The 24528-nt window shown below is 33.5% G+C and overlaps 1 protein-coding gene across 5 annotated transcripts; it reads left to right on the forward strand.

The window, feature by feature from the left end:
- Positions 1-4252: 4252 nt before the first annotated feature.
- On the forward strand, positions 4253-18390 carry LOC145806371 (3-hydroxyisobutyryl-CoA hydrolase-like protein 3, mitochondrial). Of its 5 annotated transcripts, none has more exons than XR_014349399.1 (3): positions 4253-4499; positions 11753-15208; positions 15378-17764. XR_014349399.1 is itself a non-coding variant. In XM_082903149.1 (3 exons), the coding sequence occupies exons 1-3, from the start codon at positions 4400-4402 to the stop codon at positions 5985-5987; spliced, it is 246 nt and encodes an 81-aa protein (XP_082759275.1). In that variant the 5' UTR covers positions 4260-4399; the 3' UTR covers positions 5988-6684. The 5 variants fall into 5 exon arrangements, 1 of the variants encoding a protein (XP_082759275.1); XR_014349397.1 differs by having other exon boundaries at positions 4255-4499; positions 15183-15208; XR_014349396.1 differs by lacking the exons at positions 11753-15208; positions 15378-17764 and adding exons at positions 5863-5964; positions 18104-18390 and having other exon boundaries at positions 4257-4499.
- The last annotated feature ends 6138 nt before the right edge of the window (positions 18391-24528 follow it).

Raw genomic sequence — 24528 nt, forward strand, 5'->3', positions numbered from 1 at the left:
GGGCTCTCAGTACCCGCGCTCTGATTCTTGATATGCTTCTTAGCAACCTTACTAGTCAACATCGTCGGCGCGACATCCCCAGCGATGCCGTTGTCGAATACCTTTTCGCTGCTATGTCTTCTTAGAGAGAAAAGTTAGGAATTATATATGTGCGATCGAGAAGATGAAGAGAGAGAAAAAGGATGAGAAAGAGAGACCGAGAAGATGACGTGCTTCTAACGGCGGCGGCGAACTCAAATCTCATAGAAATAGAACTGAAGGCGTGCTTCGGGTTGACCCCTTCTACTAATCCTCCAACTCTGATCTTCAACCTGACGAGACACGAGCAATAGTGACCTCTTGACCACCGTGACACCATTCATGGATTTGAAGTGACGGAACCGCAATGGGCCTAGAAATGGAAGCCATGGTGTTGGTGTTCATCAGAGTGAGAGACGGAGGAAAGAAAGAGAGATGGAGAGACAGAGAGAAGATGAGGAAAAGAGAGAGAGAGAGAGATAGGGTTTTGAGAAACTAATTTTGAACAGATAAGTAAGTGTTTGTATGTTTTATATATAGGGGTATTTTAGTTATTTCACAGCGTCTTGTCCTTATGGACATACTGGGTGCCTCTATTTATATACCACATTTTGTCTCAAGGCACACCATTAATTGGTTATTTTTTTATTACAATAATGACTTTACCTAAAATGACTAAAATGACCACAAAAGAATATCAATACATACCTTAGTTGAATACACAACATCTAAACCCTAACCCTAGCCACCATTGTTGCAGCTGCTGCCATTTCACCGTCGTTGCTTCGTTGACTCTCTCCAGCTCCGTCAAGTCCCCATCACCACAAACCCTCACCAGTGATCTCTCTCTCTCTCTCTCTCGCCATCTGTATTCTTACGATCTACAATGTGGTGGGTTACGGGGTTAGTGACGGAAGGGAGGTGCAACTAGGCTAAAAAGGGGGCAGCGGCGGACCGCAAGTAAAAAGAGGGGTTAACAGCGGTGAAGGTGATCTACGAAAGAACGCGACGACGGAGCTAAGAAGGAGATAGCAACAAACGCGAGGAAAGAGGAAGGGGTTGAAGACGATGGCACCGATCTCCGAGGTGGTAGGTCTGTGGGAATGGAGGCGACTTACGGGACTGGGAAATAAGCAGCGACAATTGCGAAGACGGAAAGAAGGGTTGACAGCAGTGGCCATGGTTGGCGTTGATAGTGGTTGTCAGTGATGGTTGCTGCCGTCGATGGTAAGCGTCTAACAGTTAGGGTTTTTGTTTTTTGAATTTGAGGTGTGTACTAAGGGCAAAAATGGAACGTTGTGGTGTATGTTGAGAAAAATTATGTTTTTTTAAAATTATTAAAGATGTGAACTGAATAGTGGTATACCTTGAAACCAAATGTGGTGTGTAAATAAAGGCACCCGGACATACTAAATTATCACTTGGACATTTGGGCAAGAAAATTGGATTTATCCCCCGAACACCATTATTAAGAGTGTTTTAAGATATTTTATTGGGCTCAATATATTATTTTGCTACTACTTAGACCCAAGTGTTGGTAATAGTTTGCAAAGCCCCAAATCACCCTAAGTTTAGTGGTTGAAATGTATTGCGCTAAACGTGCCCACTGACGTTAGGTTCTTGAGCAAAGGCCAATGGTTCTATGAAACAATAATGATATATAGCTCTAATAGTAGAGCTCTACATGGAACTCTAGTGAGATAGAAGAGAGGGAGAGCAGAGAGAGATAGAAAGAAGAGTGTGCCCCCCACTTTCACATGGACACTCTCCACATCATTAGAGTTGCATTAGAGCTCTCAAATATTATTTTCTGTGAAAATATTAAATTATTTGGAAATAGCTAAATTTATGAGACCGAGGTCAAGCTTGTCTCTTATTTCCTCCCCAATCCTGATCCAAAAAATAAAAAAAGAAAAAAAAGAGGCCAATAGAGAAAAATAATCCCAGAACTCGAACTCGAGTGCTGAATTTGCTTACAACTTCTAAATACCTCATGTTTTTCACTAATGGCCAATCTTTACATTAGTTACATTTCTCTTAAAATTAGATTTAGATCCAAAGAGTAGAACTTTTTTTTCGCAATTTTTTTCTTGGGATTGTATTCTGATTTTTTACGTGTAGAAATATCAATTGGTAACCCCAAACAAACAAGACAATCCACTGGGCTAAGAAGTCCAATAAAAAAAAGAGTGAAAAAAAATGTGTTATTTACAAAAACATTTGCCTTTACGAATATATATATATATATATATATTTCAGGTTTCATTGCAAAACAATTTAGGGTAAATTATCAATAAGTCTTAATATTTATACTTAACTCCCATCAAGTTTTATTGAAAATAAGCTCTAGTAAAATCGTCGCTAAAAGTAATTTTTTGTGACAATTTTTTGCATGTCACTAAAAATTGACAATTAATGCTTTTTTTTGTTACAATTTTTATAAATTGTATCTAAAACTTACAATTAGTGACGAATTTTTCAAACTGTCGCTGAAAATTAAAAATTAGTGACCTTTTTGACTATTTGTTTAAACTGTCGCTAAAACTTATAATTAGTGTCATTTTTTGTGGCAATTTTTAAACTGTTACAGAAAATTAATAATTAATGACTTTTTATTATTATTATTTGATGAAAAATGTCATTAATTATTATGGAATCTATTGGACAATAAGTCTATCTATTAGGACCTACACATAAGTTTCCAAAAATTTTAAAATTTTATTTTCTAAGTACATCTAGATTAAATACATGCAAAAAGTAAAAGTAAATTTATTAAAATTTGAATAATAAAATCATTAAAAATATTTATAAAAAAAAACACAAAAATAAAATAAAGCTCAAACTTCCCTTTTATTTTTATTTTTTATTTATTATTTATTATTTTTGTGAGTTATAAAAAAAACAAAATTGTCCAATTAAACTCAAAAACCACTGCGCTGTTATATATATCTATATAGGGTATCCTGGCCTGGGCCAGTTTGTGTGCTTTCAAGTTGGGCCAGTTTGCGTGCATGACTTTTAAGCTAACGTCTTGTTTGGCAAGTGACTTTTTCAGTCAAAAAGTTAAAAATTATTAAAAAAATTAAAAAAATATATTAAAAAGTCAAAGATTTTCTTTTTTTTTTTCTACTTTTTGCATATCTGTTTGTAAAAAACTAAAAAGTCATCACAAACATACTAATTTTTTTTACATCATATTTTAGCTAAAAAGTTACTAAAAAAGTCTATTCCCAAACGAGGCCTAAGCCACAATTTGAATAAGTATTCTGAAACAAATTTTTATTGTTTACAATTTAATCCGTAACTCTAAAAATTTTGTTGATAAAAAAAGGTTGAACCTGTAATCTTATCACTGTATTTAGTTAAGGAATTTGAGAAGAAATTTTTTTAAAAAATAGATAAAATAAAAATAAAATATTCTTATATTTCAAATAAGGGTAAATTACAAATATACTTTCTAAGATTTGATTAAAATATGAATTGTCTATTTTATTACTAAATCATCAAATCAATTAATAGTTTTTAATGCTATTAAAAATATGTTTTAATTAATAATTTAAGTAATTTTATTATTGTATAGTAGAACAATTATGAATTTAGTTTTTTTAGTTAATTTTGTTAAATAAAAATTTATAATAAGAAAGATATTTATAATTTTTCAAATCACAGACACAATCTATATTTTAACAAATTTCAAAATATATTTATAATTTACTCTTAAAATAATTTTACACATTTTTTATTTTCTCCATTCCAAATTTCTTTCCAATACAGCGTAAATGAAGAAATCTCAAGTCTCCAGCCTCAACCACTAGGCTATACCCCGTTGTGTTAACCCACCACTGCACAACTTAATCCAAAGAAAAGAAAACAGCAATGTTAGGTATCATAAAATTTTTTTTATGAAAATAATCATGAAAGTTTTGTAACTCTTGAATTACACTTAGAATAAAGTATCACACAATAATTAAGATAATCTAAGAATCATAAATTTTTCATGATCATTTTCATAAAAAAAAAATTTCATGATTCCTAACTTTTTCCAAAAAAAACAGCCATGCTTGGTTTTGATTTTATGATCCGAATGATTTAAATGTCTGAAAACACGAGCTATCAAACATTTAGGTAAAACATCAATTTTTTTGATACATTCGAATCATTTGCTCTACGTAAATCTGAGCTACCGAACATTAAAAATAAATAAATAAATAAAAAGAGGCAAATGCGAAGTTTGATTTGTGCTTCTCAGCTCCTGACCCGAACATCCTCACCAGCTGTGTCTCACTCACTCACTCACTCACTCACTCTCTCTCTCTCTCTCTCTCTCTCTCTCTAAACATCTGCATTTCTGCAACTTCTATCTCATCGAACCTTGGTGATCATGGCCTCCAGCGACGAGTTCGTCAAGGGAAGTGTCCTCCCGAACGGCGTCGCTGTCATCACTCTCGATCGCCCCAAAGCCCTCAACGCCATGAGCATAGGTATATCTCTGCCTGTGTTTTATGTGCTCATCATCAACACTTCAATTGAATAGTTCAATTTAGATTTAGTTCATTGGATTGAATTTTGATTGGAATTACAGTTTTTGATTATCTATTTGTTGATGGCTGTAGCTATAAGTTTGATGAATGGTTGTAATTAGTAATCAGAAAATGAATTTTTAAGTTCAACCTTGGTTTTTACAAGACTTGCTTGATTTAATTTTCCAAATTTAGTTCATTCATGCATGTCTGAACTCTTAAATTCAATAGTTCAATTTTTATCAGAAGATGTGATAATTTTAATGGGAATCTGGGTTAGAATTGTAGTTTTATTGATCCTGGTATGATTGGTGATATTTAATAATGTTTGCTCCCAGAATAAATTGAAATTCAGAATTTTTTTTACTACCCATTGATTGATTAAATTTTGGAACTTACTATTGGAATTAAGGGCTGTTTGATTTGCATTTCCAAATAAAGTGTGTTTGAAATTCGGATAAGTAAATTCTGAAGACCGAAATTTATTCTGCAATAGAAAAAACGAATATATTGCCAGAGACTTTTGGTGGGATTTGTACGAAAATAAATATAAATTTGACATGAAACTAAAGATGAGCTTAGAATTTTAGTAGAGATTTTATTTGATTGGATTTTGCATTTGTTGCTACTAGTAGACAGCAGACTAAAATTCAAGTGATTTTTTTTTTTTTGGTTACAGGAAAATCCTCTCACTCTCCCGCAGGTCCAAGGCAGCGCCCCCTTGAGGAGATCACCAAGGTGTCTTGTTGTCCGTTCCGAGTAAGAGACTATAACCTAGAAGCTTGTCCCGACCTCCCAAGGCAAGCTCCGCTTAAGTCAGGACTCACACAGCGGGAGAGAATTAAACCCACACCAAGTAGCTGATAAGGCATCCTTGAGGTCAACCTCCTAACCAACTGTGCTACGCCCAGGAGATTGGCCCAGAGGAGAGTTGAACCCACGACTTAGGGGCTTAAACCCCAGGCCCTTACCGGGTTGCCACTCACCCCTGGGTTTTGCTGTTTCTATCACTAATTTACCCATTTTAGGGACAGCCCTAGAGGCTTCAGGTGCGTACGCATGCGCTGAGATTTTTATAAATTTGTTGGTTTTAAAAGCTGTTACATGTGTTCCACGTGCACATTTTCTGTCATTTAAGAGATAATGCACTGATAGCAGGGCAAAAAACCAGACACACTTGAAAGTTTAAGGGACCATGATTAGAACTGTGAAGCAACCCAGACCTCAAGGGCTCGATGTGTATTTTTACCCAGTTATTGATGTGATTCTTGTCTCTTCCACTTGGATTCTGATTGTACTAAATTTTAAATGCATTATTATGCAGATATGGATGTCAAATTCAAAAGCTTTCTTGATCAATGGGAAGTGGATCCTAAAGTGAAATGTGTTCTGGTTGAGAGCTGCTCACCACGTGCCTTCTCAGCAGGTGACAAGAATGATATATTATGAAATATCTTGTTCAACTGTAGATAATTACTTTCAGGGCCTTTGTTGCACTTAAAAGTGATGCTGGATGGTAGAGGAAATTGGAACAAGCAATGGAGAAAAGGAAAATAAACAATAGCAATTCTCCAAGCCCAATGTTATTCTTCAACATCAAAGATCAAGTCTAATAAAATCAATACACTCGAGCCATAAGCACTATCTAGTTGGGAAACAAAAAGGAATAGGAAAGTAGCTAATAAATAAAATCCTATTAAAATCATAATTCTTAATTATATTAAAAGGATTTTTATTAACGTGTTGATGGAGGCAAGTGGCAGCAGCCTTTTAAGGTGTGCAAGAGATGCGGAAGAGATGCCTATAAGGCCTGAGCTTTGATTTGGCATGCATTGGATGATAAGCAACTCACTTGGGACCTTGGATAGTTATGTTCTAGCCTTATGGGTCTTGTCCTATGGTTATTTTTACATGAAGTCTTTGTTGGTCTATTTTCTAGTTTGGGGGTATTTTGGTAATTTCAGAATTTTCTGGACATGGGTTCTCCAGGTTGCCCGTGGGTTCGTCTTGTGGGTTAAGTTGTTTAATTGGTTTTTGTTTATATATCTTATTGGGTGATGCTACTTAGGCCTAAAAATTTGACTCGCTTTTCAAACCTATGTGACAGTCTTTTTGAATATCTAAAGTAACTCTCTCTCTCTCTCTCTCTCTCATGTCTTCTCTAATTATCAACCAATCATCTCACTTACACATCATTAGGTCTAGAAAATGGGCTTGTATATCATTTTCCTTTCTAATTTTGTCTTAGATGGGTTTTTCGAAGTCAAAGATTTAGTAGTTTTTTTTTTTTTTTTTTTGTTCTAGTTGGTTTAGAAAGTCTTCTAATTCTATATGTAATACTTCTTATTTCAGAGATTTTATATTTTAGAGAATTTTAAGCGCTTTAAAGCTTTCTTATGGATTGTGTGATGCGATTAAACCGTAGGTGTGATGCCTAAGGTCTCTAAGAGTGATTCCTAGAATTATCTTTTTCTTCTTCTTTCCTTCTTTCTTGAATTTCAGCACTTTCACAGCCCCTAAAATAGTCCCTAAACAGTGCCAAATCTCATATCTTCTCTCTTAAACTCGTACCCCTTTATTGCCCTAAACAAACACTTAAAACCCCTATATCCTATTATTGCAATTTCAGCCACAAAACCCAACTAAATCAACCCCAAAAATCCGCTGTTGCTGCTGACCCTATTCGTCCTACATCACATGTGCCCTTAGGGCACATATTAAAAAGTTTAAAAGAATTATACATTCTTCATGAAGGTGAGTGTAATTAAGAATGTACAATCTTTTTAAGCTTACTTAACATGTACATTAAGGACACACATCAACAAGGCCAATCTTAAAATTATTATATTCTTCAATCATTTCTCCTCGGTTGAGAAAAACACTAATATGGAAGGGTTGTGATAGAGTAGTGCAGAAAGTGTATCTTATGTTGGCGAAGCACTTCCTCAATCCAAATAATAGCAGAAGAAGCTGGCACTGCCATCAATGGTCCAACATCAAAAAGTCTTCAAGAATGAATTGCATAATGTGATTTAATCTTATATTTTTATGATTAATTTTTTCTTATAATTTTTGGGGCTATTTCAGCCTTATAAAGTATTGAGTAAGATTCTGAGGGTAAACCACTTGATGCAGCACAATTAGGAATAGCAGCAAATCTAGGCTTTTGGGACAGATTTTAATTGGATTTTATGGCTGCAATTGCAATAAGAATCTAGTGAACAAGTAGGGTTTGTTTAGGGTAATAAATAGGTAAGAGTTTAAACATGAAAAGACGGGATTTTGGTACTGTTTAGGGGCTGTTTGAGGGCTATGAGCAGTACCCATGAATAGTATCTTTGGGCTGTTAAAAGTGCAGACAATAAAAGAGGGAAAGAAGGAAAAGAAGAAGATAGGTCTAGTAATCGCACCTAGATTCCATCGGCATCACGCCTAGGATTTGGTTGCATCGCACAATCCATAAAGAAGCTTCAAAGCTCTCAATTTTTTTTATAAAATATCAACTCTATTGAATTAGAAGCATTACGTGACTTTATATAGACTTTACAAACTTCTTAAACCAACTAGAACAAAAAAAGAAAATTATCACAATATCTTTGACATCTAAAACCAATTTAAAACCAAACAAGAAATATAAATGAAATCTAATTGAATAACTTGACCCACAAGATAACCCATGGGCAAGGTTATGAAAAGCGGTTGCGGTCGTCGTAACGGTAACGGTGGCGGTGGTGCGGTTGCGGGGTGTAAAGGCCGCAGCGTAACGGTTGCAGTTACCGGAATTGTGATTTCTTTTTAATTTTTCGCACAATTTGCAAAAAACTTACCGATACATATATATATTTTTTTTAGAATCATATTTATTGGGTTTTAAAATAAATTTTGATAAATTTTTGATAGTTTTTACGTATGATCCAATATATTTCATATTTTTAAATCATTTTATATTTTATTGGGTTAATTACACTAATAGTTCGTATAGTTTAGGGTTTGTGTCACTTTCGTCCCTGACTTTTCAATTGTGACACATTTGACCCTGAATTTTGAATCTTATTCCAAATAAGGACAATTGAAAATATCATTAGATTTTTCAAGGGAAATATCGTCAATTTGATAAAATATAAACCAATTTGACAAAAATAAATGTCAAAAAAAAAATTTTTAATTTTTTAAAAATTATTTTTATCCACCAATAATAAAATTATGTAAAATTAATAAAAATTACATGATTAATTTTCTACAATTAATTTTACATAATCATCATCTAAACACATAATAAAAATTAATTTGGTAAAAAAAATAATTAAATGTTTAAAAGATTTATCAATTTTACATAATTTTATTTTTAGTAGGTAGAAATAATTTTTAAAAAATCAAAAATATTTGTTTGACATTTATTTTTGTCAAATTAGTTTATTTTTGATCAAATTGACAATTTTACCCTTGAAAAATCTAATGATATCTTCAATTGTCCTTATTTGAAGCAAGATTCAAAATTCAGGGTCAAATGTGTCACAATTGAAAAGTCAGGGACCAAAGTGACACAAGTCTCAAACTATGGGGAAATATTTGTGTAATTTTCCCTATTTTATTTCAACTAGAAAATAAATTTTTTCTATTTTTAACTCAAAAATTTTTTCGCACAATCTATTTTTTCTATCATTTCATATTTTTAAATCATTTTATATCCACTAGAAAATAAATTTTTTTACATTTTCTTTCAATAATTAATGACTTAATATGTCATAAATCCATATTACACTTGTGGCAAAAATTTCTTTTATTGGACTTAGATGTATAAAATTATTTTTAATTATTATACTTGTGGAAGCATATGTACATTTTAACTCAAATAGTTTTAAAAAAGTATACATTCTTAATGGAAGAACTTGACAAAGTACATAACATCATAGCACAAATTACAAATAACAGAGAGTATATTTTACATAATGTTACTACTAAAATTACATAATGTCACCACAAAAATGAGTGACGTGGTGCATCTTGGGATTCAGATTGTTGAGTTTGATTGTTGTTGCTACCTTCACCCTACCAAAATGAATGACGTGGTGCATCTTGGGAATTAGATTGTTGAGCTTGATTGCTACTACCTTCACCCCATTCAGTAGGAAATATATAAGTAAATGTGCTCATCATGTCATCCCTTTCTGTTTCGTGCATTGAGAGAGATAATGGATACCTTGGCTAAAAAGGATTAACATACTCTTCTTGAGTTTGTTGATAATTTGGAAAACCGTATCCTATAGGACCATGTTGTTGAGGGGGCCAAAGATAATTTTGTTGAGGTGGGTAAGGATAGCTCTGGCTATCACTGCTATAGGATGGGTAAGGGTGATATGGATAACTATGACTACTATCAGATGAATCAAGCTGTTGTTCTCTACTTTTTATTCTTCTTTCATCCCTACGTATATCACTACCACAAAACCTCCTAGGTAGTTGGGGTAAAGGTGCAACAGGTTCTCCAATATCATAATGTTCCCCAACATCACATAATCCAAATCCTCCAATAAAATCTTCACTTCTTGCACCAAAACTAGTACCATCACCACCGTTGTTGCTGCCACCACTATCATCATCATCTGAGACCAAATCTAGCCATTCGGAATTATCCACACCATCTAGTAAAGGATTTTCCCTTTCTTCTATCCATGGACTTATTGGATCATCTTCTTCAAATATGTAATCCAAGTTAATAGGATTAAAACTCCTATCAATCTCCTCTTGGATGCTTCTTTTAGCGTGTCTCAATTTTAATCTCATGTTGTAGGTGATGAAGACTAATCTTTGAATTTTCTTATATTTCAATCTATTCCTCGTCTGTGTATGGATGAGACTTAGGCTTGGTTTGGCATCTTCAAAAAAAGTCAAAAAGTCAAAAAGTCACTTTCCTATTTAAGTCACATCATCTTATTTAAGTCACATCACCTCTCTACAACATCACTTTAAACCCAACTCATATTTCATAAAAAATCAAAAAGTGCACTTATTTAGATCATCTCAAATCACCCCTAAAAGTACTCCGATTACGTTCATAGTGAGATGATGTGGTGGTTTGACTTAATACCTTCACAACTATTTTTTGAAGTTCAAGAGCACAACTGCTATGAATAATCCACCACTCAGCTGCACAAAATTACATTACATTAGATATAAGTCAAAATATGATAGAAAATTATTTAAGTATTTATATATTGTAAATTCGTAATTTTAAAAATAAAATCTAGATTTGATTGTTTCCATGCTCTTTGTGCTAAAGGAGTGTCAAAAGTTTCCTGTTTATCTCGAAACAGCAATAACTACAATTTGATCAATTATTACAAGTAACATTTGCAAAAGTAGATTATTACTATTAAAATTTAAATAATTGGTACGTACTCGATTTGTTGCTTTCACTTGAGCATCCATATTAGGCTCTAATCTGGTAATTACTTTTTTAAGTCTATCTATCACTTCTCTTATCATTTCATTGGATGAGGTAACACCATATTAGAATTGAGGATTTAAAAAATATCCTTCAAAAATAAAAAGACAATTAATAATTGTAAATAAATATACATTTTATAATTGAAATCGTAACACTTACCAGTCGCATACAAATCTTAATGCAATCGAAAAGACAATCGAGTATTAATAATTTTCCAATACTCAGTGTAGTATCGACAATCTTTTTTAATTGCCAACTTTGCTCTATCTGTAGCTTCATATATGAAACCTATTGTTGGCTTCTCATCCCCATCAATCAACCTCAATACTCTAACTAGTGGCTCATGAACTTTACAAAGTTCTATTGCTTTCTGCCAAAACTCCTTTCCCAAAATAAATTTTTTCACATTATAAGGCTACCCAGTCTTTGCCTTCCCTTATCTAGAATTCTTCCACTCATCATTATTAAATATAGCTCTCAATTGTTATTTATATCTAACAATACTCTCAATGGCAATAAAATTTGTAGCAAATCGAGTGATGGCAGGTCGAATCAATTCTCTATTTCCAGCGAATTTTCTCATTAAATTCAACACCCATCCACTATTATAAATGAAATTGGTGATGGTTTTACCATCTTCAATCACCTTTGCTACACTTTTCTTATTGGCTCTGTCTTTTAGCATAAGATCGATACAATGTGTTGAACAAGCTGTCCAATATAAATGTTTTCTTTTTCTCATTAACATTTTGCCGGCAACTTTCAGTGCAGGTTTATTATCAGCCACCACTTGAACAATGTATTGCTCTCCAATTTCAACAACTTTATCTAACAACCCAAAATAATATTCAGCAGTCCTACTAATAATATTAGAGGCATCAATTGATTTGTGAAATATAGTACCTTTATTGCAGTACACTAAGAAGTTGATGATGTGTTGCTGAGTTAGACTGCTCCAACCATCACACATGATGGATACACCTCTCTCTGCCCAAATTCCCTTGAATGATCCTATCCATTCTGTCATTTCATTATGCTCCATGTTCAAATATATTTCAGAAATTTCATAACCACTAGGACCCTTTAATTCTGGCCCTACTTTAACAGCAACATCAAGCATGGGTTGTGTATACTCTAAATCAACTGCATTGAATGGAATATGACTATAGAGTATAAACTTGGACACTACCCGTCCCAATCTCTCCCTTAACTTCTGTAAATTCATTGTAGAGATTTTTCGTTGCTTTGTATTCTTACTATTTTGGAGTTCTACATCCATTGCTCTCAACCTTGCTTTAGGAGCATTGGGCTTAATCCAATTACGTCAACTTCCACCAGTTTCACGCACGGATTATGGTCGACGAAAACCATTAGCAATACCTGACCCTTTTGACATTCTTTGACCACTACTTTCTGCACCAGAACTACCACCTGCATCATATTATGATCAATGACCTGCAGTACCTAGTCTAAATTGTTGTCTTTCCTCCCGTTGTTGTTGTGAACGAATACTTGCTTGTCTAACCCTAGTCATCTCTGGATCAAAGTCAAAGTCATCATCGCGAAGATCTACAAAATCTCCTCCTTCATCCTCATAATAGAGATCATCTCCCCTAATATGTGCTTCCAATTCGGCTTTTCTCTTTTGTTTGTTTACTTTACTCATTTTCTTATCTTGTAAATGTTTCATCATTTCTTGCATCACATCTCTACTAACACTAAAACAAGAACGCACTTGCCCCACTTGATGTGCTAAGTGTTGCTTGAAACGCGTAATTCCACCTTTAATGAGATGTCCACAAAATTTGCAAATAATATGATGCCTTCAACTGGAGTTCCAAATTTCCAACCAATATCATCACTTGGGGGGTTCATCATTGGCACCCTTTTGTTGTGGCATTTTTGAATTTGAATTTTGCATCATTAATACATTTTTAATTTATTTAAATGTTTACAAAATTATTTTTCTACAAAATTTGAACTAACTAAATAAACAATATTTACATTTGTTAAATGAAATGATTGTAAAAAAAATGTAACCACTATTTATACATTTGAATTTTACATGCTAATGTAATCATATAAAAATTAAAAATAAATTATAATTAGAAAAATTGTCATAAAAAAATTGTTGTCACAACACATTACAATAACAAAATAAAAAAATATTTATAATTGAAAATTAAATAAAATGATTATAAAAAAAATTCAACCACTATTTCTACATTTGGATTTTACATGCTAATGTAATTAGGAATAAACACACTTTTCATGGCATTGTTTGAGCTATTTATTTATTTTTTTGTATTTTTTTATTTTATAGAAAATACTTTTTTTTTTAAAAAAAATTGTGCCATCAAAATTGTTGTCACAACACGCTACAATAACAAAATAAAAAAATATTTAAAATTAAATACTAAATAAAATAGTTAACAAAAAATGCAACTACTGCTTATACGTTTCAATCTTACATGCTAATGTAATCATATAAAAAATAAAAAATAAATTATAAAGAATTTTCGTTTTAGGTGTTGATTTTTTTTTTCAAAAGATATTTTCTGAAAAAAATTGTGCCATAAAAATTGTTGTCACAACACATTACAATAACAAAATAAAAAATATTTATAATTAATTATTAAATGAATTAATTATAAAAAAAAATTAACCACTATTTATACATTTGAATTTTACATGCTATTGTAATCATGATTAAAGACATTTTTCATGGCATTGTTGGACCTATTTTTTTTTTTTTTTAAATATTTCTTTATTTTACAGAAAAGACATTTATTTTAAATAAAATTGTGTCATCAAAATTGTTGTGACAACACATTACAATAACTAAATAAAAATGTATTTAAAATTAAATACTAAATAAAATTGTTATAAAAAAAATGCAACCACTATTTATACATTTTGATTTTACATGCTAATGTAATCATATAAAAATTAAAAATTAAATTATAAAGAATTTTTTTTGAGGTATTGATTTTTTTTTTTTAAATGATATTTTTAAAATAAATTTGTGCCTTTAACATTGTTGTCACAACACATTACAATAACAAAATAATAAATATTTATAATTAAATATTAAATGAAATTATTATTAAAAAAATGCAACCACTATTTATACATTTGGAGTTTACATGCTAAAATAAAAATTAAAAAATAAATTATAAAGAATTTTTTTTTTGAGGTATTGATTTTTTTTTTAATAAAAAAGATATTTTTAACATAAAATTGTGCCTTTAACATTATTGTCACAACACATTACACTAACAAAATAAAAAATATTTATAATTAAATATTAAATGAAATTATTATAAAAAAAATGCAACCACTATTTATACATTTGGAGTTTACATGCTAATATAATCAGATAAAAATTAAAAAATAAATTATAAAGAATTTTTTTTGAGGTATTGATTTTTTTATTTATTTTTTGTTCTTTTAAAAAGATTTTTTTTTAAAAAAAAAATTGTGCCTTCAACATTGTTCAACATTGTTGTCACAACACATTACAATAACAAAATAAAAAATATTTATAATTAAATATTAAATGAAATTATTATAAAAAAAATACAACCACTATTTATATATTTGGAGTTTACATGCTATGTAATCATATAAAATTAAAAAATAAATTATAAAGAAAAAAAATTCATACATGGTTGTTTTTTGGGTTTCAATCACTTGAATATTTGTTATCTTTTTGAATAACCTGCAAGAAAAAAAAAATCAATGAAAACTGATATATATATATATATATAATGTATTAATATAATTATAGGTGTTATGATTTTTAGATATTATATATAAAAAAAATCAATCACTAATTATTATATATAAAATGCTAAAAGTAAGTGCACAGCTCTCTCTATATATATTTTTAAATTAAAATTGCTAAATATATCACCATAAATTTTTTAGGCTTTGTATCAGTCAAAAATCTTTGTTCAAAAAAAAAAAAAAAAAAACAAACAAACAAACAAACAAAATCAAAATGCCAGTTGGAGATCACCTATGAAAAACAATTGATTATATATGTTCCCAAGACAATCTGAGAGGCAGCCAAGGCAGCAAACAAAATAAAAAGAAAAAAGAAAAAGGCAAGAGATACAGAGAGGAAGCCATGTTCTTCGTCTTCAACTTTAACACAGAGTCACTAACAGGTTTGTTCTTTGTCTTCAACACAGAGGCAGCCTTGAAGACTTCAACACAGGTTCATCTCTTCCCTCTTCTCTCTTTTCTCTCTCTATCTCTCACTCATCCGTATTTCCTTTTCTCTCTCTCTTCATCTTCCCATGAACCACTCTTTTTTATTTTTCGATTAGAAACTAGATGGTTGAAAATTTGTAGATCTGAAGATTTGAATCAATTGCAATTTTCAGATTTGAAGATCTGAAAATTTGTGGATGTATTCTGAAAAAAGGAAAATTTGTGGATATATTCTCACCTCAAAGTTTTTCACGGGCTGAAAAGAGGAAAGACAATATGTTCAATCATAAAGGTATGTACAACAACATCCATAGTTTTTTAGCCTTTTCTTTTGCTTTTTTTTTTTTTTTTTTTTGAAAAAAATCAGCTAATAAAAGAGGGTAACGGTGCGTAACGGGCGTTACGGCCATTACGGCACTGTTACGGCCGCTACAACGGCCGTAACAGCCGATACACCTGTGAATCTCAATCACACCGCAAAAGCGGGGGTAACACGTGGTGTCTACCGCCGCAACCGTTACGTAACAGCCGCAACTATTACGTAATGCCACATTTTGCAACCTTGCCCATGAGCGACCCGAACAACTCATATACAAAAAGTCTACAAATTACAAATATATCCCTAACCTTAAAAATCCTAGAAACATAAAATAAGTATAAAATAAGACACTGATAATATTATAAACATGATTTTCTATAGTTCTTATCAGTTTCTCTTTGAAACCTTGCCAATTTCCCAATATCGCTGCTTCTTTGAATTTACTCTTTCTTGAGCTTCTTGTACTTTGCATCATTCTTCCTTGGTTGGAAAAAAATCGACCTCAAGTTTTAAAGTCTTGAAGTGTAAGAATCTACAAGTTTTGAAATTGTATCCATGGCTTCACATTAAAATCTTTAAGTTGGCAGCATCGATTCTTCTTCATTGGAGCTAGCAATGAAAGTAACAAGATATTTTTAGCTCTAAAGCTGAATTTTTCTAGAATGACGAAATCAATTGAAGTAGAAGATGAACTTTTAAATTGATTCAAGTGTAGAGTTGCAAAATTCTATCCATCCATTCCGTTCTCTTTTGGCTTTGTAATGTATTGCTTGCAATCAATTTGAATGTTGTTTCTTGTATCAACAATCATGGATTCCACATTCTCAGCCTTTTCCTCAATCAAAATGATGTCATGTAATTCAACCTGGACATCCTGTTGAATTAAATCAGCACCTGTCATTGATTCTAGCATGTTATCTCACTCAAATTTGCATTATGTGGTGGTGGGTTAGGCAGTTGTGACTCTAATATAGGATCAATATCATGCTGGACATTATGAACGTATAGACGTTCATTACATGACTTTGTTGGCGCCAAATTAGAAAATTTTGGCAACACAATGGTGACCTTTAAAGGCATATTTTGCACAGCACTAGCAGCTAGTTGCTTTGATTCTTCAGTCCCTACAGCTTCCCTAGCATCCAATTCCTCGTTTTCGACTATAGCCTTTACTTGAGTAAAAACTAAATCTTCTTGACGTGCTTTTGGATCATCAATAAGTGCCTCGTTATCTTTCAAAATCTGGTCATCTTTCATCTTGGGAAAATTCTGAACATATTCATTGGCTTGCAAGTTCAATTGTGTATGATTTCTATCCCTAAGAACAATCTTTGGTTTTCCTATAGCTTTTTGTGGCTTTTCGTCATCTTCTTGTGGCACTTTAGCCCTTAGTTTAGGAGTTTTTGTTGGTTTCTCTTATTAGACAGTCTTTCCATTATGCGCAGGCTTCAAAATTGTAGATTTCTTCTTCAATTTTACAAAAAATTCAAATTGTATAGCCATTTCAATAGCATCTTCGAGATCTTCTAAATATGCATGAGACATCTCTATTTTAATTTCAAATCTCAATCCACTTTTGAAACGAACAATAGTTATCCGTTCACTTTCAACCAATCCAGACTTGATAAATAACTCTTTATATTGCCTTGCATAATTGATCACACACATATCACCTTGCTCAAGAGTATACAATTGATCAAGAAAATCATCTTGAAGATCCCTGAGACGAATTTTTTCTCTAAGAAGCGCTTTACCCTCTTCCCAAGTCAATTGAGAATCTAATACCAAGCTGATGCAAGACAATTAGGGACAGCAACAAATCTAGGATTTTGGGGGTGATTTTAATTGGATTTTATGGCTGCAATTGCAATAAGAATATAGTGAACAAGTAGGGTTTGTTTACGATAATAAATAGGTAAGAGATTAAGCATGAAAAGATGGGATTTTGGCACTGTTTAGGAAGTGTTTTAGGGGCTGTCAACAGTGTTTTTGGGCTGTTAAGAGTGCAGACAATAAAGAGGGAAAAAAGGAGAAGAAGAAGATAGGTCTAGGCATTGCACCTATATTCCATACCACATCACACCTAGTGTTTGGTTGCATCGTACAGTCCATAGAGAAGCTTCAAAGCTCTCAATTTTTTTATAAAATATCAACTTTATTAAATTAAAAGCATTACATGATTTTATATATACTTTAGAGACTTTCTAAACCAACTAAAACAAAAAAAAAATAAAAATGAAACTATCACAATATCTTTGACTTCTAAAACTAATTTAAAACTAAATAAGAAACATAAATAAAACCTAATTAAATAACTTGAACTACAAGACAACCCATGGGCAACCCCCGCACAACTCATATCCAAAAATTTCCAAATTACCAAAATATCCCTAACCTTAAAAATCCTAGAAACATAAAATAATTATAAAATAAGACTATAATAATACTATAAACATGATTTTGTATAGTTCTTATCGGTTTCTCTTTGAAACCTTGCCAATTTCCCAATATCGCCACTTCTTTGAATATATTCTTTCTTGAGCTTCTTATACTCTGTATCACCACTTATGGTCAATGTAGGAATGGATATTAAAGGGGTTGTTGCTAAAATTCGAAAGGACAAAACTACACCTCTCGTGCAGTGTTATTTTATTTTTTTGTTTTTTTTTCTAATAGTTTGTGTTTTGGTACTTTATGTTGTGATGAATGCACCATACAAAACCTTATGTGGTTTTTAACCCAAGCAGTATTGCTTCATTTTGTTTATAAACCCTCAGTTAGTTTGTGAGGATGAAAATGGGTGATGTTGCTGCCTTCACAAGGATGATAGACATTTCTGTCATAGGTATTATATTGTTATTTTTGCATGTGATTTGCGTTGTTCCAACTTAATAGTCTTACCTTGCTGAAACAGCTAAAAATAATTGAGATTATCTGACCTTCTGTGGAATTTGAATTCTCCAAGATAAAAGTTGTATCACGTATTTCTATTAACAAAACAATTTGTGCTTTTTTGTTCTAATTGGTTTAGTTGCTTGGAAGAATCTATTAAAATTGCTGACATTTAAGTTGACAATTCTTGCATGGTTCATGCTTTATGTTTGTCACTTATAAAAGAATGAAAAGAATTATTTGGCTTCCCCATGAATGAGGTAGAGGCCATGTATATATAATAGATTCATGATACAATTTAGGAAACGATATAAATAAGGAAACAATACTAAATCAGTGATTGACACAATCACAGATTATATAAATAATACTAAAAATAAAAAGATTTTATGTACTGTAATTCTATATTCAACACTCCCCCTCAAGTTGGTATGAAGATATTCAACAATCGCATCTTTTTAATGGATGACTGGAAGAAGTCGAAAAAAATTCAACGACTAGTCCAAATAAATGTTACCGAACAAATCTGGTAATCCACTAAATAAAAAAGGCCAAAAAATGCTTAATACACCAAAACTAGAAAAATCTGGAAAAAAACTCAACGGCTAGTCCAAATAAATAGTTTTGTCATAATATAGTAATGTTTGTGGCAAGATTGCCTCTAATCTTAGGCCAAAATGACTGGGTAAGAGTTGAACCTAGACTTTGATACCAAGTTATGACGCCTTAAAAATCGAAAACATCAAGGAATATAATAACATACAAATATAGGGTACTACACAGGTTACAAGTTCAAGAATAAATAATGATACGTCACTAATGAGTCATTTGATCAATAACCAAATAAGATCTTAGGAAAGATCGGAGGAGTCAAAGTAGTCTCATTTCTAAGTCCAATCTCCTTAGATAGTAAAACTACCATTTTGACAGATCTTAACAAGGTATTAACGTAAGGTCTACATAAGTTGACGAAAAATAAAGGATATGTTCCACAAAAGATAATACAGATATATAAGCAAGATAATAATTACAAAGTTGTGTCTTAAGTAACAACAAGAGTTTCTATGTTACAACCCCAAAACAAGATTACAAAGGGAGACTAGTTCTAGTTTCTTCTAGGATAGCCATACATCTTCGAACATTTTCATGGCATCATTTTTCGAATAAAGTTCTTCAGCACTTGACATGAAATGCTATGAGCTTGGAATGCCCAATAAACTCACACACACTTTGTCCACTTTTTCCAATCTAATACACAATTACAATAATGGCACGATGATATCATACAACAGAAGTAATAATCAAGTAGAGCTTATAATAAATTTCAGTTATCAAGAATGTCAATCAAGTTAGTTCTAGCCAACTCTCCACAGAATGTCGTTTCTACCTAACACTCCAAGCTTGCCTTTAGGCAAACCGGTACCCTTTCCTGCTCACCATTCCAGATGCCCCACTCCCGAGGTTATGTACACAGGTCATGGCATCTTGGAATACAGGAAAGTCATAACCTGTCGGCCACAAGAATTCTCATTTATGCCACAAGCATTCTTATTTTTGTTCTACCAGACCACCGCACGGTTGGCATAAAGGACCGTGTTCTAAATCGAAGCCAACTTGAGTACTGCAACACAACTTGCGCAAGACTTAACCCCACAATCCATCATTTTCCTTCTATTTGCAAATAACTAGTCCATTTGTCTCATCAATCCGATTATCTCATAAAAATTTCTTTAGTGATCGAAAACCCAACATCACCCTTATTAAGTTTCCCATTGAGTTAGTTGTGTTATGTTAAGGTTAGAACAAGTTATTGAAATAACATTTACTACACAAGTATAAGCATTTGAAAGAACAAATTTAAAGTAATACAACCACAAACATATGTAGATGTCATCCTAAAGCTTGAACGAACAATAAGAAGCATATTTAACCAACTAAGAACATGAAACTATTAACAAGAACAAATTTTCAAATTTGGTTTACTTTAAAGATAATTACCCAAGTGATATTTTTAGAATGTTTCAGAAGTTGGCTTCTTTAAGGCTTGTAAAGAATTTTGTCTAATTTCAAAATCAATTTGTGGGGATATATTTTTTGGGTAGTCCATGTGGCCGAGGTTGTCAGTCGAGGTGCTATGTGGGCAGATCATGTTTGCCAAGATATTTGGGCATTGCCGAGGTATTCTGCGGCAATACCGGAATCTGAGATAAGCGGATAAGGGACAAGAGTCCTAGAATGGGAGAAGACTTCAGTTTGAGTAAAGATAAGACTCTTAGAGGGTTTATCCTAATCCTACTGGGAGTCCAAAATTAGCAGTAATCCTAAGTCCATTAGAGCTAGGCTTCTATTGGGACTAGGATTAAGTTTGCTATAAAAGATATGCACCTCCATGGATCTAAGGTATGGAATTTGTATTCTGAATAGTGAGTTGAGCACTTCTGATATCTTTGAGAGATAACTAACTTGATCGTCGAAGTGCCCCCGGTGGACGAGCCACCACCGAGATCTCTTCTTTCTGTTGCCGGTCGCTCGGGCATAGTCTATTCTGCCAGTGTTCTCCAGCTAAGTGCTTGATTGGCAGTGTGGTCAGAAATTGACACACACAATTTGGCGCCGTCTGTGGGAAAGAAAGAAGAATAGATGGCCAGCGACGGACAGAAGGATAAGGTTAGGGACGAAATCCCTGTTGGGAACGGTTATCACGTAGCCCCTAACATGGAGGAAAATGGTTGCAACGAGGAGACTCAAGACCAGAATCACGGAAAGAAAGACGTCGGCTAGAAGGATGACATACCAAAGAAATCGAATCGAAGTGGGTATTACAATAAGGACGACCTCCAGGTATGGAAAGATAGATGCCTGCGGAGGGACAAAGAGGTGAAAGAGATGGGAAATAAATTGGCAGACCTGCAATCAGTCATCAATTTCATGATGCAAAACAACGTCATGCAACCACCGTTTCCGCTGCAGGACACGCCAATTCCAGCTGCCAATGCCCAGAAGGGAGGGCAGAAAACAGTCCCTGCAGTCCCCTAACACACCAGGAGCGAAGAACACTCTCACCGACCTTCAAAGGAGGTCGGGCGAGGAGGGTCGAGAAGGGAAGAATCTCGAAGGACACACCGCACCAAGGAAGAAAACCCCAAAAAACATCGGCATGTTCAAGGGCAGGAGTTGTGCTTCAACACAACTAATGGAGAAAGGTCAAAAAGGGCTCACAACTAAGCTGAGAACAGTGCACCGAAAAGATTAAAGTCAGGAGATAGCCGAGCTGATCGTCGGATCAAGGAAGACTTGAGAGATCACCTACAGAAGAAGCAACAAGACGCCGAGGTAATCTCCCCGGTCAAGCTGAGAACTCCGTTCTCGGTAGAATTGGACAAACTCGAAGCCCTGAAGAGGTTTAGCATACCGAGATTCCAGATCTACGACGGTAAGTCGGACCCCAACTTTCATGTCGGCTTGTACCTGAACTCGATGGCGTTGTACACCGGGAACGAGTCGTTGCTCTGCAATGTGTTCCCCTCATCCTTCGGAGAAATTGCATTAGACTGGTTTCACAAGTTGCCGAAAGGAACTGTGAAAACCTGGGAAGGCTTGGCCGAGATGTTTGTGGCCAGGTTCGTGACAAACAAGCTACAGCCATTGAGGGTGGACGCCCTAATGGCCTTGAAGATCGGCAATGATGAAACCCTCAGGGCCTACGCCAAAAGGTATTATGAGGTATTCAACCGAATACCAGGATGCAACCAAGAAGTAGCGGTCGTGTCGTTTAAAAACGGCTTGTAGGATGACTGCCCGCTTCAAAAATCACTGGCAAAAACATTGCCGAAAAGCATAGAGGAGCTGATGGCCAGGATAGAAAAGTATGCTAGAGCCGAGGAGAACACGCAGGGGACAAAGGCGTCCAAACAAGAGAAGAGAAATGGCTCGCCGAAGCGAAGCCAAGATAACACTGGATACGAGAAGACAAGGGCTTAGCCCAAGTGAGCAGATCCCAGATCCCAAAAGACAAGATCTCGGCTTAGATGATTAAGTCCGAGAAGAGAAGAGCTTGGCCTAAGTTAAAGAATTTTTTCCACAAAAGAGTATGCAGAAGCCATGCAGGGGGCAGATCCCCTACCCATAGAGCAATATCAAGGTCAAAGCCATGTGCCTAATGAGAACCCAAGTGGAACTTAAGTTCACATTAGGGGGCAAAGGGCTGAAGAATGATGCTTGAGAGTTGGAATTTCACAAGCCGAGATGATGTTTAACACTTATTGAAACTTGAGAAAAGTTTACAAGTTGAAGTTAAACCGAGATGATGTTTAACACTTGTTGAAACTTGAGAAAAGTTTACAAGTTAATGTTAAACCGATATGATGTTTAACACTTGTTGAAAGTCTGAGAGAATTTACAAGTTGAAGTTAAACCGAGATGATGTTTAACACTTGTTGAAATTCTGAGAGAATTTACAAATTGAAGTTAAACCGAGATGATGTTTAACACTTGAGAAAAGTTTATAAGTTGAAGTTAAACCAAAATGACGTTTAACACTTGTTGAAATTCTGAGAGAATTTATAAGTTGAAGTTAAACCGGGATGATGTTTAACACTTGTTGAACCTTGAGAAAAGTTTACAAGTTGAAGTTAAACCGAGATAATGTTTAACACTTGTTGAAACTTGAGAAAAGTTTACAAATTAAAGTTAAACCAAGATGATGTTTAACACTTGTTGAAACTTGAGAAAAGTTTACAAGTTGAAGTTAAACCGAGATGATGTTTAATACTTGTTGAAATTCTAAGAGAATTTACAAGTTGAAGTTAAACCGAGATGATGTTTAACACTTGTTGAAACTTGAGAAAAGTTTACAAGTTGAAGTTAAACCGAAATGATGTTTAACACTTGTTGAAATTCTGAGAGTACAAGTTGAAGTTAAACCGAGATCATGTTTAACACTTGTTGAAATTCTGAGAGAATTTATAAGTTGAAGTTAAACTGAGAAAGAATATTGATTTAACACTTGTTGAAATTTTGAGAAAATCTACAAGTTGAAGTTAAATCCAAGGTTATAGAAGAATCTATACACGTGACGAGGTGACTATGTTACCAAGACTTGAAAGATAATGGAAGATAGAAGTTTTAAGAAGTAAAAGCAACACTTGTGAAAATATTTGTTACAATGTTTTCAAGTGTTAAACCGAGACCAAGATAAACAAGGTCGGAAGTTTTGTCCGAGGTATATTAACTTGGGGAGATTGCATAGTTAAAGTGTATGTTTAAGACATGCAAATTGTATTCTAAGTATGGAATCATACAAGGTATTAAGAAGAGGGAAAACATTCAAAGCACTTGAAAGAAGTTAAAAAAATGCATTCAGATAAGGAAAGAAGGCACTTCGGCCTGATATTGAAGAATAAATTGTTTGAGTAACAAAAAAGTACAAGGTACAAAGACAGTACATGTTCAGTACATGGTGAAATTCAAGATACAGGTTAAATGATCAAAAGACATGAACGAGTAAAGCAATGAAGCCGAAGTAAAGTTCGCTGGGATCAGACGGTGGCTGTAGGCAAGAAAGTGCAGTAGAAGCCTCGCCAAAGAGGAGAGTGAAACTGGTTGCAAACAGCTTCGCAAAAACAGCAATAGAGGATTTGAAAGAGAAAGTTTAAACAAAAACGAAGATGCAGAAGTGAAAAGACTGAGAGAGTGAAGAGATTTTGATCAAATACGCAGATACAAGGCGACTTAATGACACGTATTAGACACGGACCAGTAAAGGAAAGATGCGTGGCAAAAACGGTTGAAAAATTGTACATGCCAGCTTATACACATGAAGAAAACTCTTGAAGTTCTTGATTTAATGAAACAAATACCTCGGCTAGAAGGACAGTTTCGGCTGAGAAACTTGAACGAATTTGGTTGTTGGTTCCAAAGCCTTGATAAAAGCAGACTATAGGTCTGGGTCGTATTGAGCCGACGAGTTATGACTTCGGCAACAAATGATGAAGCAAGCTTAGCCGATGTGCTGGATGAAAGAGATAATATAGGTTCCATCACCTCAGTTTGCCGAGGTAATAGAACCTAGGGGGCAGTTGGGGGGACAAATTTTTTGGGTAGTCCACGTGGCC

This window comes from Camellia sinensis, chromosome 13 (assembly GCF_055761805.1).
Source record: "Camellia sinensis isolate YWXY chromosome 13, ASM5576180v1, whole genome shotgun sequence".
Classification (NCBI taxonomy): domain Eukaryota; kingdom Viridiplantae; phylum Streptophyta; class Magnoliopsida; order Ericales; family Theaceae; genus Camellia; species Camellia sinensis.